Source organism: Colias eurytheme, chromosome 31, assembly GCF_061535395.1.
Source record: "Colias eurytheme isolate Ceu_HAF_F1 chromosome 31, ilColEury1 Martin Lab GWU primary, whole genome shotgun sequence".
Lineage (NCBI taxonomy): Eukaryota > Metazoa > Arthropoda > Insecta > Lepidoptera > Pieridae > Colias > Colias eurytheme.
This window is the reverse complement of record NC_143010.1, coordinates 283,153-301,428: the sequence shown is the minus strand read 5'-3', so window position 1 is coordinate 301,428 and position 18,276 is coordinate 283,153. Positions and strand designations below refer to the sequence as shown.

At 32.0% G+C, this 18,276-nt stretch overlaps 2 protein-coding genes across 2 annotated transcripts in view; one reads left to right on the top strand and one right to left on the bottom strand.

Moving 5' to 3' along the window:
- LOC149895305 (uncharacterized) overlaps positions 1-703 on the top strand; it is a 43,769-nt gene extending 43,066 nt beyond the window's left edge. The window contains exon 6 of the mRNA XM_090119067.1: positions 368-703. Coding sequence (XP_089975193.1) covers positions 368-593 — 226 coding nt within the window. The 3' untranslated portion in view covers positions 594-703. The remainder of the gene's footprint in view (positions 1-367) is intronic.
- A 4,679-nt stretch (positions 704-5,382) lies between these two features.
- On the bottom strand, positions 5,383-10,024 carry LOC149895304 (uncharacterized). Its single transcript, XM_090119073.1, has 7 exons — positions 9,774-10,024; positions 9,465-9,696; positions 8,124-8,289; positions 7,345-7,541; positions 7,017-7,145; positions 6,346-6,512; positions 5,383-5,916 (listed from the first exon to the last, which is right to left on the bottom strand). Exons 2-7 carry the CDS (start codon positions 9,638-9,640, stop codon positions 5,432-5,434), a joined length of 1,320 nt encoding a protein of 439 aa, XP_089975199.1. The 5' UTR covers positions 9,641-9,696; positions 9,774-10,024; the 3' UTR covers positions 5,383-5,431.
- Positions 10,025-18,276: the final 8,252 nt, after the last annotated feature.

The following is an 18,276-nucleotide window of genomic DNA, read 5'->3' as shown; positions in this document are numbered from 1 at the left end:
AAATATGTAATGACGTTTCAAAAGTGCTTCTCGAAGAAGTCTAATTGAATAAATAAATGTTTGAGTTTGAGTATACATAACTAGCTGTTCCGCGCGGTTTCAGCCGCTCCTGTTGGTCTTAGCGTGATGATATATAGCCTATAGCCTTCCTCGATAAATGGGCTATCTAACACCGAAAGAGTTTTTCAAATCAGACCAGTAGTTCCCGAGATTAGCGCGTTCAAACAAACAAACTCTTCAGCTTTGTAATATTAGTATAGATTTCAATTTTCAAACATTACGAAACTACCCACATTTTTTTTTACTTTTTCCCACATTCTCAATTATTCATTTATTCACATTATTCAAACAATTCATTCATTCACAGATCCCGTTTCCTCCGTTCAACGGATCGCGCACGAAACAAGGACAAATACCCATACTTACATTACCCGGAAGTATATTTATTACATTCCGGATATAGAGCGTTCTTTTCCCGCCACCCGGAACTATGCACGCCAACCGGATATACCGCCATGTTGGATCCGAAGCATCGTCAAGAATTGAGGTTACATAGAGCGCCGAAGCGAAAGACCTTCCGGTCTTTCCAGTAGACCGAAAAGACCGACCGAAAGATGGAAATTTGAGGGGCTTATAGTCTGTCCAATAAAAGAATTGCTTTTTGACAGCTCGACGGGTGATACTAGAAGTAATATACAAAAGATTATCGATTGTGATATCATTTCAATTATAAATTCAAAATATGTATTATCATAAATCGAATTAGGTACGTAAATAATAATTACAACGTAACCATACTAATAAGATATGTAATAATAAGACCACATGCATTTTATGTTAAAACTAAACTAAACTAATATTTTATTATTTATTGGTTTCTATCTTACAATTTGGTTGTCTTTATGTTTAAATTATATAACATAATAGAGTTTTTCTGTATCGGATACATTTTACAGAGTATTTCTATCGATTATTATAATCTATCGACCCATCATTGAATAATTCTGTGTAGACATCACTAAGTGGGCGGGGCCTGTCCATGAAGTACAATAATTATTTGTATGACATTTTAACCTAAATAATACAATCCTTCATAGGCGTGAAGCTGTCAAAAAGCAAATAATATAATGGACAGAGTATAGGGTGTGTGGTGGTCTTTTCAGTAGACCGTTTTGGGATGTGGTCTTTTGAGTAGACCGTATAGTGTAATGGTATGTTCAGTAGACCACTATTGAAGTGTTTTGAATGGAAAGGGTTATGTGAGAATTGTAACGGTCTTTTGAGTAGACCGTGAATGTTACGTTGATGAGTGTAAAATGGTGGTCTTTTTGTTGATAGACCATTGTAGTAAAATATATTTTGTGCTAGAGAAGAATAGACTAATAGGTCTTTTAACTAATTTAATAGACCACCATTAAATATTAATACTGAAAGATCTTGTGATAGCGGTCTTTTGATAAACAATTGTAAAAGACCGATTAGACTGTTGTATAACGTTACTTGGAAAGACCAAAAGATAAGAGTAGAGAAAAATATTACGCGTGTATGACTGTACAAAAACAGGTTTTAAAACGTGTTTTATTTAGTATTAAATCTATATTTTTCAACAACTATTAAAAAATCTCAAATTTGAATAAAACACGATTTAAACCCGTCAAATTATAAGCAAACTGTTTTTTTGTCAAAATTTTAACTCCATGAATTCCAATTTGGTTAAGGTGCTAAATTCGAAAAGACTCGGTCTTCTAAGACCACATGAGACGGTCTATTCAATGAGTAGACCGTCGAACAGGTGCTACGCGTAAACCGTTTCTACTCGGTAAAAGACTATGACATTTAGCGACGGTTTCTATATAAAAATCGCATCTTTTTCTGCTCAGCAAATTTTGATAAAACTGAGCATGTGAAGATAGATTTTAAAGAAATCGTGTAAAGATATAATATGAGACTATATTAATTATTGACTTAACAAGTGGACCAAATTAAAATATTTTTTTACTCAATAAAAGTAAAATTAAAAAATTATGTACACAATTCAAAAAACAACTATTTTTTTACATGAATTTGATAATGATTTAAACAAACAAAAAAAATATGCCACATTAAAAAAATATTTTATGAGTCCATTCCATAGTTAGGTCAATAATTAAAAATTTATAAAAAAATGTATATAAAAACTTAGATATATACAGACATACATGTCTAAATAATTGCATAGTCTACTAAAAAGACTGGCACGGTCTTTTTAAAAGACGAAAACGCATATTGTATATAAAATGCCATATTATTATAGAAAAATACCCACCTTTAGGTTAAGAAATTTGCAATATATTTAAAAAGAAAAATTATTACTATATTTGGTACATAATCATGATAGAAAATTCAAATATCCGAATAAAAACCTTTAAAAAAACTCCATAATTTTCCATTGAGTTACTATGTATTTAGAGAGGGCATCGCTACTACACTATTTGTAACACGAGTTAGAGCCAAGCGTCTCAAACAGATTCTGTTCGTGGTGTCCTCTCTATTAATACGTAGTAATAATACCTCAATGTAATTTTCACTTGCCAAAGCCTCACAGATTTAAACTAAAACTAAGAAAAACACAGAAAAAAAAAACTATCATGACAAAAATTTATTTTAAGTCCTATAGTTAAACATATTTTTATTTCAAAATTACTAATTAGGAAATTAAGACGCGTTGATTTAAAAGAATATAACCAATTAATTGGCTGCCATGAAAAACGCCAAAAATATATTGTTACATCTAGGATAAATTAACATCATGACTCCTAGTTCCTACATCTATTCCTATTCCTAAAGCTGTTCTGTGTAAAACTATTTAAATCTTCAACTAAAGTATTCCTAAATTCCTTCAATTTTAAATAATAATGTTACACGTTCATTATAGAAGAAGCTATCATGAAAGAAAAAATTAGGAGAATATAAAACTACATAATAATTATTTTACACTTTGACATCGAAAAAGCTGAAAATGCACGTCCAAAAATTATGTGCCATAAGACTTATTTAAATTTAAACGTTTAAAAACCACTGTAAAAGAAATAATATAAAAACATTATTCCAATCCCCTATCTTATTGAACTATCCAAAAACCCAAATTTCTGATATTCAAAGTTGTAATGCTCTAAAAAGACATTTAAAATAAAAATTGTGTGTTGCCATACGGTGACAAAGCAATATTTTTACGCTTGTACCATAAAAAAAATATTTTATTAGATGTTTATATTAATATTTGGATGTATGATTAAATCTAAATTTATTCGAAAAACATTTAATTTCTTACTATGGATTTAAAAACTTATTTTTTAGAAACACTGCAACTAAAAATTTAAATTTTATTTTTCGTTTTTTAATCATACGTCCAATAGATTTAGGTGTAACCCTCGATAATTACGCTTACTAGTGTTAATTGTACATAAATCGACACAAGACGTGTGCCGAATGATAAATTAGTTTAAGTTTTAAATAGATACAATTATGAAATAACGTCAAAACTGACATATAAGCAATACTGCGTTATTGTACTGTAGAATTTATACTAAGGTGAAACTTTTTTTCTAAATAAAGAACTATTTTGGCGGCGAAAATCAAAATTGACAGCCAGTATTTTTTTAATGTCAAAAATGACAGCTGTCATCTTGAAGTTTAACCGCGAAAATAGCCATGGATTGTTCTGTAATCTGTTGAATGTCATTTTTATTTGATTCGGAATAAAGGCCATTTTTCTCCAAAGCAATGTTTCGGAATTGAAAATTAAGTAATATATTATCTGTAGTTATTATATTTGATAGATTTTAATTGTGTATAGATTAATTTGGAATAAATTATGGAAAAATTATTTTTGAATCTTTTATTTTCAACCCAACAAGAGATTTAACTACATACTACATAGATAACATTGTGATCTCATGCAATGATATTTTTTTAAACTCATTAATAAATTAAAAGTAATTCTTTCACTATTCTCATAACGTAATTTTATTAAATAACACAATATATTTTAAATTTGACTAGCTACAGACTGTTAAATAAGTTTTCCTTATAATTATATTATTTTTTTCTTAATGAGTAAAATGTCCATTTAACACATTGAGTTACTATGTACTACGTACTAGAGAGGACATCGCTACTACACTTTGTAACACGAGTTAGAGTCAATTGTCTCAAACCATTTTTTTTTTGTTACATTGATTGGTTTTAATATAAGTAATAAGAGGCAGAATATCTATCTATATCAAAGTGTAACTCTATAAGATTTTGTTCGTGGTCCTCTCTATACGTAGTAATAATACCTCAATGATTTCACAACAAATTTTAATCTGATGGCATAAACTAAGTAGATTATTTGCTAAATTCTTTTCTAGTCTACTGACAACATTACAAAAATAAATAGTTTTGAAATACATATGTTACGGCTAAAGGTAGGTGAGAACATAAACTTAAGATTAGCCGGCTAAACTTAGGTTTATTTTCGACGAGGTGTTAATGTTAGTTTGTTCTATCTTTAGCCGGCTAAACTTAAGTGTAACCGCAGGCCCGTGGCTAAAAATGTCGGGGTGGGTAGATTTGGTTACTATAATACATGTAAGGAACAGGGCGAGTGTTTTCTGGCACTTCGCCGGCTGCTGCCGCAGCACGCTCGCTGCGCTCGCTCGGCTCGTGCGGGTCTTAAGAGTTCTAACCTAACCTAACCTAGCCACCAGCTTTCTGCCCTGAGTCGGGGTGGGTAGATTTGGTTACTATAATACATGTAAGGAACAGGGCGAGTGTTTTCTGGCACTGTGCGGGCCCCTCAAGCCCTCCACCGGCCCGGCGCTAACCAAATCTACCCACCCCGACATTTTTAGCCACGGGCCTGCGGTTACACTTAAGTTTAGCCGGCTAAAGATAGAACAAACTAACATTAACACCTCGTCGAAAATAAACCTAAGTTTAGCCGGCTAATCTTAAGTTTATGTTCTCACCTACCTTTAGCCGTGACACATATATAACAGGTAACATTTGGATCAATCAGGATGTACATATTTTAACATTCATGCATATAACAAGTACTTATGTACTTAATAATTAAAATTAATAATATATTTGTCCAATTTCCATAAATATGCTTTGTTTACGACTAGAGGACGTGTAGATATTTTGGGACGACATTTTTTATCCTTATCAATATTTCATAAAATTTACTCAAAAGAAAATAAGAGTCACTTGTGTATTTTAAGATTGGGAAAACTTTTCTTACACAAAAAACTACAGGACTTGTGCTTTATCGTGAGAGAGGTAGACAGAGATAAAAATGATTTTTTATTTATTACCCACTATTACCCAATACCAGTTAAAAAAACTGTGACTGTTATTTTCTTTTGCGAGTATATATTTTTTTTATAATCTATGTCAAAATAATAATTTAATTTTCATTCTGAGCGAGATCCTTCTCCTGATTTTCATCTGGATTTTCCAATATTTTCTTTTCATCATCTAGCGATGACTTTGACAGCTGACGTAAAATTTTCTCGAATATTTTTGGCGCGCTTTTCGTGTTCGGCAACGAAATGTCAGTTTGAGTTGGCACAGATTCCCATCTCTTTTCTTCTTTCACCTCTAGAGGTAGCACTGTCTCTTTCAGGTTCAGAGACATTGATTTTTTTTTAATTTCTTTTTCTGGATCTGTTTCTATTGTGGTTTCTATATTGACTTCTTCAACTTTTTTCTCAACGACCATTTCTTTAGACTGTCTTTCTATAGCTTTAGTTAGGACATTGCCAAGAATGTGTGCGCATTTTATAATATTTTGAGTTTCACGTGGTGTGAGGTGGAGTCCCTCGTTTCTTATAACGTTGTTAATGTTATGTATGTTTTCAGGAGATCGTTGAACGCTTTCGCTTAGTAATTCTGGAATAACAAAATTATCAATAATTATTTAAATGAGCGCGCGTGCGGAGGGTGGGTTGCCACTTGCCAGTAAGGGGTGTACAAAAATAGTTTTAAGAAATCATCCCTTAGAAAAAAAAACGACGTGTGGCACTCGGGGACTGCCACGGTAAAGCTATTGCATGCTATGCCTTCAAGCCACACCTCCACCCGTCGGAGTGGGGAGCGTGAGGTTTTTTCGTTACGGAATTTCTCGATTCGGTCCCCGCGCTCAAGGCCCGCGATAGAAGCTATGCAATAGCTTAAAAATTCATCAGGATTTTCATGATATTTTTTTACGTAAACAGTAAATGCATGACAGTAAGTTTTGTCGAGTTTTGTATACCGACGACTGTGGGACACTGCATAGACAGCTTTGTAAGCATTTATATTTTGAACGATAAAACCTACCAAAATCCCCTACATCGATATCTTCAGTACGGTACGGCGTAGGACACTGATCATAGTATCTGCTGACAGGAACACGGGCTAGAGAATTGTTGTAATTCGCCCAGAACTGCCCCCACTCGCCTTCTGGCTTCTGTCTCTCTGAATCTTGCCATGTGCTAACACAACAACTGAAATATTATATAGATTTGAATATATTTTTCTTTAATAAATATCTAAATATTTCAGGACAAATTTCGCACACGGCACGATCTGATCCCATACTAAGCTTTCGCTTGTGTTATGGAAACCAGATGGCTGATAAACATACATATAAATTATAATTTTAATAAATACTTATATTTTTCTTTGCATGTAACATTTAATTTATTTGTATGAGAAATCTTAAAAAAGATAGTTGTCAGTACAATTACTTATAAAATGCTTATAAACTTACAAGAAAACATAATAACCTAACCTTATTTATGTGGCAGTCATCTATAATTATCTATTAACATACTTACAAACAAATTTTCGCATTAACGATATGATAAGGATAAGATTTTATGCCAAAGCACGTTGCACTAAACTACACTACAGTAAAAATACCACGGTGTTACGGGGAAAAAATAAATTAAGTACTTATGTATTTTTACGATTCAAAACAGCCTAGTCATAAAAATCTGTGAGCATACCTGTCCTGCAAATCCTGGCTCCTCGAAGACATCAGAGTGTCGGGGGCGAAGCCCTGTGCGCTGTCCCCGGAGGACGGGGCTGAGGTCGGCGAGCCGGAGGAACATTCTAGCTCTGTGCTCATTGCGTGCCTGTTTAATTAATTTATTATTTTTAAAAGACAGTTTAATAATTCTTCTATATGCGCGTTGATAGTAAAATTTCAACGTCGCTACATGGCAATACCGTCACGTCATGAAGTAAGACGATTTTGGTATCTTTGAATCTTGCCAAAGAAGTTTCACTTCTGACACGTGTACACACGCTCTTTTTTATTATTTTAATACATACCTATACGGACTAGGACTAGATGACTTAAAGCTATCTCTACTCAAGGAAGAGCTGTCTTTACTACAGCGGGAATCGACGGATTTAGTTTTTTCAGCCAACACATGATGAATAAGTCGACGATGGACCTTCTTCGGTGTTGATGTTGTGAATTGTTTGTTGATTCCATATTTTGAGTTGGTATCTTCGAAGTCTGATACCTAAAACAATTAAGAAGAAACATTTTCATTGTAAATGTTTTTACTCATTCGCTTGGTACTTACCTAATTGCTTTTTTTTAAATAAATGTGTTATGAATTATATTGTTGTTTTATTTATTCCTTATTCCTTGTTAGTACTGTGGTAAATCGCTACAATAGTAAAGTTTATAAATTATGATATTTATCTATCAAAAACTACTATTTTATGATTGATTTATCGAAACAATTTCAAAATTTTAACGTAAACTAGAACTTAATTGAAATATTTATTACAGCGCCATCTAGTAGTAATATTATTGAACTACTATAGATTACGACATTACGAAGCGCTAAGCATTATAATTTAAATTAGTACTGCATATTTCCCAAAGATGGCGCTTAAATCAATTTTCATATTCAACAAGTTTTTTTGGAAATTTAAGCATTATTATTAATATTAAAACAAATATTACAGTGCTTACAGTGTTGAAATAAATAATAAGGCAATGCGCTCTGTCTATTTAATTAAACACAGCTATGTTAAAACTACTTAAAGTGAATATAACGTCAATATATTTATTTTTAATGCTATTTGAATCTTACTTGCGATAGTTCCAAAGACAATTCATCATCTATAGACGCATCTCTGCTCCTCGAAGCTTGAGAAGCCAGTCGTTTTGGCGAATCTAATAATCTTTTCGATTTTATCAAAGAATCCACTGACTGACGTCGGTGGTACGTCCCTGGTAGTGAGCTTGCTCGGTCACTTCTGTAACGTTTAAAATTATAATATTGTAACAATTAATTAAACATCACATTTATTTGTATTTAAGAAAAATATATAGTAAACCAAATTAATTTAACTATTTGAATAGCGCGCCATCTAGTGTATTTTATCATTCGTTTAAGTTTACTTGTAATAGTTACACCGTAAACGATAGATGGCGCTATTTTCAATATTGCCTTCATTTAAAATACTGGACAAAAATGATTGCCAAAAATATCTCCAAGAGAGTATAGAATATATACAAAATGTGTGCGAAAACTTTACTAGTAGCTATTCTGATTACATTTTCAATTGGTTTCCTATATTACCTGTATACTTATTTAATAGGTACTCTAACTTTAATATAATGCGCTCGTATTAATTCTGAAATGATTTGTATTTAAAATTTAATGCACTTTTCAAATTATACACATACATAATTATACACATACATAATACATACATAGCACGGTAGTACTATGTGAATTGTGATGATAGTTGATACAAATGCAATGTCGTATGTTAGAGTCACTTAATAAAATATTATTTCGAATCGAAGGCCGTAAATAGAATTCTAGTGTGTAAGGAAGTTTGCTAGAATCGTACGATGGTTACTATAATAATTGTAAAAATGGGATAGAAAAATAGATTTATAACATTGATTTATAATGGTAATAAGTTGGTGGTAATATATCATAATATAGTGGAATAGTTGAATGTAAATCACTACATAGTACACAATTTATTAGGTTTTATACAAAGTGGGCGACGCGACGCCGCGGGCGGAAAGCTAGTCCTACTAATATTATAAATGCGAAAGTTTGTGAGGATGTGTGTGTGTGTTTGTTACTCTTTCACGCAAATACTACTGAACCGATTACAATGAAATTTAGCACACATATAGAGGGTAACTTGGATTAACACATAGGATAGGTTTCATCCCGGAAATCTAACGGGAAAGGGAACTATGCGGGTTTTTCTTTAAAAACGTGGGTGAAGCCGCGGGCGGAAAGCTAGTAAATTATAATTGGATAACACATTTGTTGCATAACCATGTTATAATTATGATAATGATTTAGATGGTAGAAAAGCAGTATAGTATTATAACTAATAGAAGAGTTGTAGTAGAAAGTAGTAGTAAAATAAAATAGTGATGTAGTAAATGGTAGAATACATACTTTTTCAATATCTGCTTGCCAGTAACGACAAAGTCGAAAGTTTTCTGTGTTTTCTTCGGCGTGCTATGGCTGGATGTTGGTGGGTTTGTTTTTTTGTCTGTCACACTGTTACGTCGGGATAGGCTGGCTGAGTTCCGACGGGATCCTGGACGACTGTCTTCTTCGTTTTTGTGCATTTTGTAGTTTGTAAGTTATTTAGGAGTTAAATGGTCATGATGATGGTTTATTGAATCTGTGTGAAATGTATGGACTCTTAGTTAAAATAATTTTGTATGTGATTTAATAAAGTTATTAGGAATGAAGTTTTACCTTAAGCTATAATTTTAATATAGAATGGTTATATGCAAAAATGTAAATCAGATATGTAGTGTTTTTATAAGAATCAAAATCTTAACTTTAGAATTGTGTTAACCGTCAAAAAACTAGCTTTACTAAGCTCACTTCAAAACGGCTAAACAAAAACTGATGAACTCCAATTCCTAATCCACAATATATTCCATTACTACAAAACGGCTGAGCAGTTTCCGATACAACTCTATCAGTTACACAACAGCCGTTCGGAGGGCGGTGTGGGAGATACTGCGTGGATCGGTAACCCATATCACGCTTGACTGAGTTGGTGTGGCTTTGATGATGAGCGGAGCGAGAGCGGAAAGTTATAAACATAGTATTTGTACATTATTATTATTGTGTGTGATTGTATTACATATATTTACCATCAAAAATATCTACATGATTTCTTGATAAAAATAACAAATTGTAAATTGCATACATGCTACATGGATTAAGAATAGTGTAGTTGAAAATTTACTTATAATTTATATATTTTCTTTTCTTTTTGTAAGCAGTTAAACCAGCGTAGAATTCATACAAATTTTCAACGACTTTTACTCTACTTTTCGTGATACTTAATTTATATAAAATAACTAGCGGTGTGGTTTTACCTGTATTGCTCCGCTCCTATAGGTCTTAAATTGATGATAATATATAGCCGATATGAAATATCTAACACTGAAAAAAAATTCAAATCGAACCCGTTTGTATGGATGTATGGATGTTTGTTACTCTTTCACGTAAAAACTACTGAACCAATTACAATGAAATTTAGCACACATATAGAGGGTAACTTGGATTAACACATAGGATAGTTTTTATCCCGGAAATCCCACGGGAACGGGAACTATGCGGGTTTTCCTTTTCAAACGCGGGCGAAGCCGCGGGCGGTAAGCTAGTTTGTGAGATAAAAGTGTTCAAACAAATAAAATAGAGCGTGTGTGTACACACGTGTCAGAAGTAGAACTTCTTTGGCATCTTGAAAAGGTGCCAAAATCGTCGCCTTACTATTATTTATAATTGAAATTTTACTCTCAACACACAAAGAAGTTTCACTTCAAAAACATACTGTTCAGCTTTATAATATTATCTAGTATAGATTTCAAAACGCTATCGCTTCGCTTATGCATAAGCACAACCTTATCAATGGGTGTGAACTGAGGCATGCCCTTCCGCTCCACCAGGCTGACATTTTAGACCGACCTGCTTGCTAGGTTATTTGTTTTGTTTGTCTGTCTGTATACGCAACCAGCTGCACCCCGCGGTTTCACCCGCGTTAGGTACTCTGCTCCTGTTGGTCTTAGCGTGATGATATATAGCCTATAGCCTTCCTCGATAAACAGGGTACCTAACGACTAACACCGAAAGAATTTTTCAAATCGGACCAGTAGTTCCTGAGATTAGCACGTTCAAACAAACAAACTCTTCAGCTTTATAATATTGGTATAGATATGTAGAGTGGTTTTGTTATAATAATTAAAGATCAACTATAGAGTTTTCTCAAAGCTCTTCTCTGTAGAAACTGAGTTAAGACTGGTGGTAAATATTTCATTATTATGTATTTGGTTGATTCAAAGGCTTCCGTTCGTGGTACAAAAATCATATACCTACCTATGTGATTCCTGAGCACTTGTAGACTACTATGATAGGTATCCAACGGTGAAATAATTGTTCAAATCGGTTTCGTAATTCCTAAGACACGTGCAACCAAACAAACAAACTCTTCAGTTATCTGCATACTATAGATAGAAAACAAAGTATGTGGATTTTGATGCAATTTTTTTCATAAATAAATAAATATTTCGGGACTATATTCACACACGGCACGATCTGATCCCATACTAAGCTTTCGCTTGTGTTATGGAAACCAGATGGCTGATAAACATACATAATATATAATTTTAAATAAATACTTATATGTATAGATAATGAACAGCCAGAGACACAGAGAACACAGAGCAAACATCTATGTTCATCACACAAATATTTGCCCCGGCTGGGAATCGAATCCACGAGATAAGATAGATTGGTTCTCGATTTTCTCGATGTTCTATCCAAAACAATTAAAGCCGCGGGCAAAAAGAGTCTTTCATAAATTATCAAAATTGGTGCCATTTTTTATTTTACACGTAATATTACGAACTTAAAAAAAAGTCAAATCTTTCCTCTTGAAAATCATTAGTATTAAATTGGAATATAAATGAATTAATTTTTATTATTTCCTCAAAAAACACTTATCTCTCTTACATAAGAGCAATAACATTAGTTTTAATTAAATCAAGATAAATAGTTATTATGAGTAAATAAAATATATTTTTATTGAAATTTGATGAGAAATTAATTCATATATCGATTGATTCGCTTTTACTTTAGAAAGGTGTATTGGTCTGATTTTTGAACGTCACTTTCATAACATAATATTATAGAGCTGAAGAGTTTGTTTGTTTGAACGCGTAAATCTCAGGAATGATGGGTCCGATTTGAAATGTTTCACTGTTAGATAGTCCATTAGAGGAAGGCTTATAACCTATATTTCTATCATCTCGCTAAGGCCAATCAGAGTGGAGAAATGCGGATAAAACCGCGGGGCGAAGCTAATGTTTTATATACGAGCTGTTAAATAATTCTTTTTAGGGCCGATTTTTCAATGCTTGGATAAAACTTATCCGTCCAATAAAGTATTACACGATAATATTAAAATGTCACGTAAACTGTCAAATACGGGCAATTAGAATACGTTTTTAAAATGGTAGTTTTATACATTATTCGACGAATAAGTTGAAAAATTGGCCCTTAACCGATTTTAACAGAAATAGTGTATTTATAAATGTATTTAAGTATATACCTATTTATATCATACACTAAGGATTTTTGAAATCCAATATTTCCTGAGGTTTAAAGTTCAAACAATCGAATTCTTCAGCTCTATATTATTAGTAAAAAACATATTATCTGTCTTGATACTTTTATTTCCTAGTCATATACATCCTGTTAGTCTTAGCGTGATGATATATAGCATATAACCTTCCTCGATAAATGGGCTATCTAACACCGAATGAATTTTTCAAATCGGACCAGTAGTTCCCGAGATTAGCGCGTTCAAACAAACAAACTCTTCAGCTTTATAATATTAGCATAGATTAGGTTTTTAAATCTAGTTAGTTATACGTGGTTATACATTATTTACCGAAATATAACCCGGTTACTTGCTTACTACGCATATAACACATATATAAGGATGTATGGATGTATGGATGTATGGATGTATGGATGTATGGATGTTTGTTACTCTTTCACGTAAAAACTACTGAACCGATTACAAAGAAATTTAGCACACATATAGAGGGTAACTTGGATTAACACATAGGATAGTGTTTATCCCGGAAATCCCACGGGAACGGGAACTATGCGGGTTTTCCTTTGAAAACGCTGGCGAAGCCGCGGGCGGAAATCTAGTAACACATATTGTTCACGTAATTTGACAGTTTATGTAACATGGCGATGGACTTGCCTTTATTTGAAAAGATTATGTTTTACAAACATGGTATTTAGAAATTTTTTAATTAAGAGGTATTTTCTTTATTATGTAACTAGCTTACCGCCCGCGGCTTCGCCCGCTTTGTCTAAAACCTAATAAATTATATACTAAAACGTTCTGTTTGTTTGTTTGTTTGAACGCGCTAATCTCAGGAATTACAGGAATCCTGGCAGAGATGGCTCTGAGCCATAAGGCCGCCGTTTGTACATTTTAAATTGTTTTGTTTTATGTACTTTCATTGTAATATGTTGTACAATAAAGAGTAAATAAATAAAAATAAATAAATAATAAATTATATACTAAAACTTTCCTCTTGTATCACTCTATCTATTAAAAAAAATTCATTAAAATCCGATGTACACAACTAGTTTTAAGTATCTTACACTTTTATAGCGTAGTAGTGAAAATTGAAATCTTAATGAAAGATTGAACAGCTTTAAAAGTGTTTATGAATTGTATTTTTAATAATAATAGTTAAAAAAAACTAAAAAACACGCTTTTAGTTCGGTTTTCTATAAAACGCGTGTTTTTTTATTTTTTTTTTAACTATTATTTATTTTATCAAATTAGTGTATTGTCATTGGTCCTCAATAAATCTACAAAGTTTGAACGAAATCTGGCCGTTTAAAGTGGGTCAAAATCGCGCCCAAAGAAGTCGGTTACAAACAAACATACAGGTGAAGCTAATATAAAGCGTGTAAAAAGAGTTAAATTGCTGAGAATATCGATAGTTACCACGTTATGAATTTGTTATTTCATTCGGTAGAAAAACATTACATTTACATACATATTCATTCATTTGACAGAAATAAAAAAATAAACTAGAATTGATATAAAAACCAAAAACGGTTATTCATCTTGACACGATTAATAAAAAAAGTGTGAAAAATCCTTGGCAAGATTCAAAGAAACCAAAATCTTTGCCTTACTCGGTGACGTGACGGTATTACCATGACGCGACATTGAAATTTTACTTTTAATGGAGATTATGTTTCTCTTTGCAAATGAAATATTTTATGAACAACTAGCAAACCGGGCGAACTCCGTTTCGCCACCAGAGACACCTTTTCTTTGCTATAAACCTCACGGAGCCCGAGACCTTTCCAACGAATGTAAAACCGTGGAAATCGGTTCGTGCGTTCTGGAGTTATAGCGTCAGGAAGGAAAACTCGACTTATTTTTATATAGTAGATTTCTGTAATAAGAATTAAAATTTTCATTTTCACGTAGCCTAATTTTTTCATATAACCTGAAATTTGGTAGATCAAACATACAAATACATTAGATAATTCTATATTTCTGAAAAATACTTTCATTTTAGTAGTATATTGAACAAAGACGTAATATTTGGCACATATGTTATGGGCGGGTGACATCAGAACAGGTTTCAATAAACGCGGAACACAATATTATTTGTTCAAACTTTCACTGAATATAATTTTTAACACGCCTTTATTAGCTTCACCTGTAATGTTTGTAACCGACTCCTTTACACGATTATGACCTACTTGTAATTCAAACTTGTACACTTTAATTTGCAACTGATCCTTAATAACAAGGATCAGTTGCAAATTAAAAGTAACTTTATGAGTTATAACAGGCCTAATTATTGACTATTGCTATGAAATCATATCAATTTTTTTTATATTAAGTATGACCTTCCTTTTATTCTTAATATTATTTTTACTTTTATTTAATTATTGTTTGTATGAATTTTTAATCTAATTTAATTTTTAATCTGTATTATGTTTATGTATTAAATTTAAATCTAAATTTTAAATATTTATCATAACATAATCGCCGCTCTGTTTGTAAAATTCTAATGTTAAACATTTCACGGTCCCGCAGGACAGGCATTGCCTAGTGCGGGAACCATTGATTTTATTTCCTGTATTTTAACGTTTTTCTTTAAGAAACTGTATTAAGCACTATGTAATAATGTATGTATTATGACTGATGTACGTGTCTTAAAGAATAAATAATTTTTTACTTTTTACTTTTTACTTGAGTTCATATTGTATAATTTTTTAAGGTTGATGTTCCGACCGTCCCTCCATACATTTTTGATTACCTCTAAACACTTAACACAGACACTATTTCTTTAAAACTAATCATTTTATCACTTCTCTATAATGAAATGTGTGCGCGTTCGACCTTTTTAATCAATAATTTACAATATTTACTTAGAAAAACAACAGTAAAATACCGGAAAAATTTGACACTTCTACAGTAGTGTGCGTGACTTTTGCCAAGCGAAACACGACATAAAGCACGACATCTAGCGCATAGACTATATACTTATTACAGATCTAGCGCGTCAATGTCTAAACAAAAGGCGATGTTTAGACATTGACGCGCTAGATGTCGTGCATTCGCGTTCGTTATCTTATGCATAATGAGCATAATTCTAATAAATCAAAGTTCTGTGTAAAAATTGAGTAATTTCATTTCCAATCGTTCAAAGAAAATAACAATAAAATAAAATAAAACTAATGACCTTAGAAACTATGTTTTTTTTTATTTATTACTCATTATTGTTCGTCCGTCGTAGGTCTGTAAACTGTATTGTACACTGAAGGTAAATGGTACTGTAGGTACTTTAGTTCGGCGTCGTCGCTCGTCGGCTTGATATAAAATTACATTCTTGATTTCATTGACACGCGCTATGATTTGCGCGCGGAATTTCTTGTGTTGTGAATTTATTTTTGTATGCTATGCATTTTAATTGATTCAAATTGCAATGTTTCTCTAGTATGCATTTGAGACTATATGGGTCGATCAACTTTTAATGGTCCGACGGTACACGCATCATGTCCCTGAACGATAATTAATAAACATGAAATCATAAAGAGTTAAATTGGTTTTAATTATATTCTTTTTAATATTTTCTAACATTATTGTAAACAAAATTTTAAGTGTTTTATTAATTTGTGCGTAGTTTCATGGTTGTCCAGAGACTAAATGCAATTTTCCAGTACTATCACATTTGTCCCCAAGCTACTATGCATTAACAAACTTCGCATCACGAACACATACTATCACGACCATAAATACCAAATACACTTCTTGTTTCAGTTAATGATTATTGACATAAAAACATACAAATATTTTTTTTTTATTGGATATAATACGATTTTCAGGCATTTTACTTTTGTCCCCATAAATCATCTACATGGCACAGGTCTCACAGACAACCGTAATTTAGTTATGAAAACAAAACACAGATGGCGCGGTAGATTCCTAAACAACAAGCTAAACACAATAATTAACTGTCGGGCTCAAACGCCATTTTGATTTGTATAAAATCACGGCAACAGTCGTCCGAGCAACGTTGGTGAGTGTGGGGTGGCTTTATTGTCAGTCCGTCAGACAACTGTGATTAAAACATAAGTACTTGATGCATTGTTATCAATTATACTACACGAGATGCGCTTTCGTCTATAATTTAGTGTGAGCTGAGATTAATATATAAAATAACAATAGTATTTGCTTGGCGGGTCAAAATTTTAAAAATGTCCCGCAGACAACCAGTCACTTGGCCAACCAAAGTGGTTGTACCATGGACAATTTGGTTGTCCCTAGGACAATAATTATATAAAACTTATACTTTAACAGTTAAATAGTTCATGTTTTGTTTATTACTCGGCTGTTTCGGGAACACATTTTTATTACGCAATTTTATGTCTAGTTTAATTGTAATTTTAACATTTCAAAAATCAAGACGACTAAGATGTCCCCATATGAAAATCACATTATACTTCATTCATTCAGTTATATCGAGAATCAGTTCATTTTAATTAAGTAAAATCAATAATACGATACGTAACAAGCTCGCCTTAATAGTTTTTTTGTAAAAAATATCACTATTTCCGCTTTACTGAAACTTTTTTATATATGAAACATTGTTTGGTTGTTCAAAAGACATCATTCGTTTCAATTTTAATAAAAATATTTCGTATTTTGGGTGTAAATAGAACAAATATCAAAATATTATTTATTATTTAATATTAGAAGAATTTATTTTAATTCTGAAGGGAATTTAACATTTAAAAAAGTACTAATGTGTAAGTTGTCCAAAGGACATTATTTCCCGTGAATAGATCGGTTCGTGAAGTTAAATCCACAAATGTATGTAATCAACATCACTGCTGCCTATATAATCTTAATCTACGAAGAATTATCTTCTAAATGAAATAGTAAAATGCTGAAAATTAAGTTAAAAAAAAAATACGAGAAAATTATGATCGGGACCTTTAAAAATTGATTGACCCATATTGTAAATTGTAATAATTGATCGTGGGTATAGTAATTAATTATTCTAATAACGCAATTAGTAATATATGTATTTTCGGTGGGATTCAAAACAAAAAATTGGCCCGTGATTTTTATGAAATTTCACCACATTGCAAATCACATCAATCATAGTTCATACACATGTATGACGAAAGTGATTAGTATTGTGGCTAACATTGACTCATCAGTTCATCACTGAAACCAGTGATAAATCAGTACCTATATCATATTGTGTTTGAATATTTTTAAACAATGATATAAGTATACAATTATTATAAATCGGTAAACTATCAAAGTAATCACAAACTTGCAAACATTGGTAAAATGTCCAGTAGTTTATGAGCCTATTCATTACAATCAAACAAACAAACAAAGTTTTCCTCTTTATAATATTAGTGTAGACAAACACTATGAATACGATCACGAATGCAAATTCGGGGATTTTCTAATTATTGCTAAATAATAATTGAATTCGTTTTGAAATACTCTATAATTTTTAGTGTATAAATAGACATTTATAATGTGGTGCTCATTTTTTTTGTACTGCTAACGCTATTGTAGGTACCTATTTTCGTTGTTTTATTTCAAGTGAACACGGCCATACAATTTTGTCACGAGCCGCCTATGATTGTAGGTACTTTTGTTAGG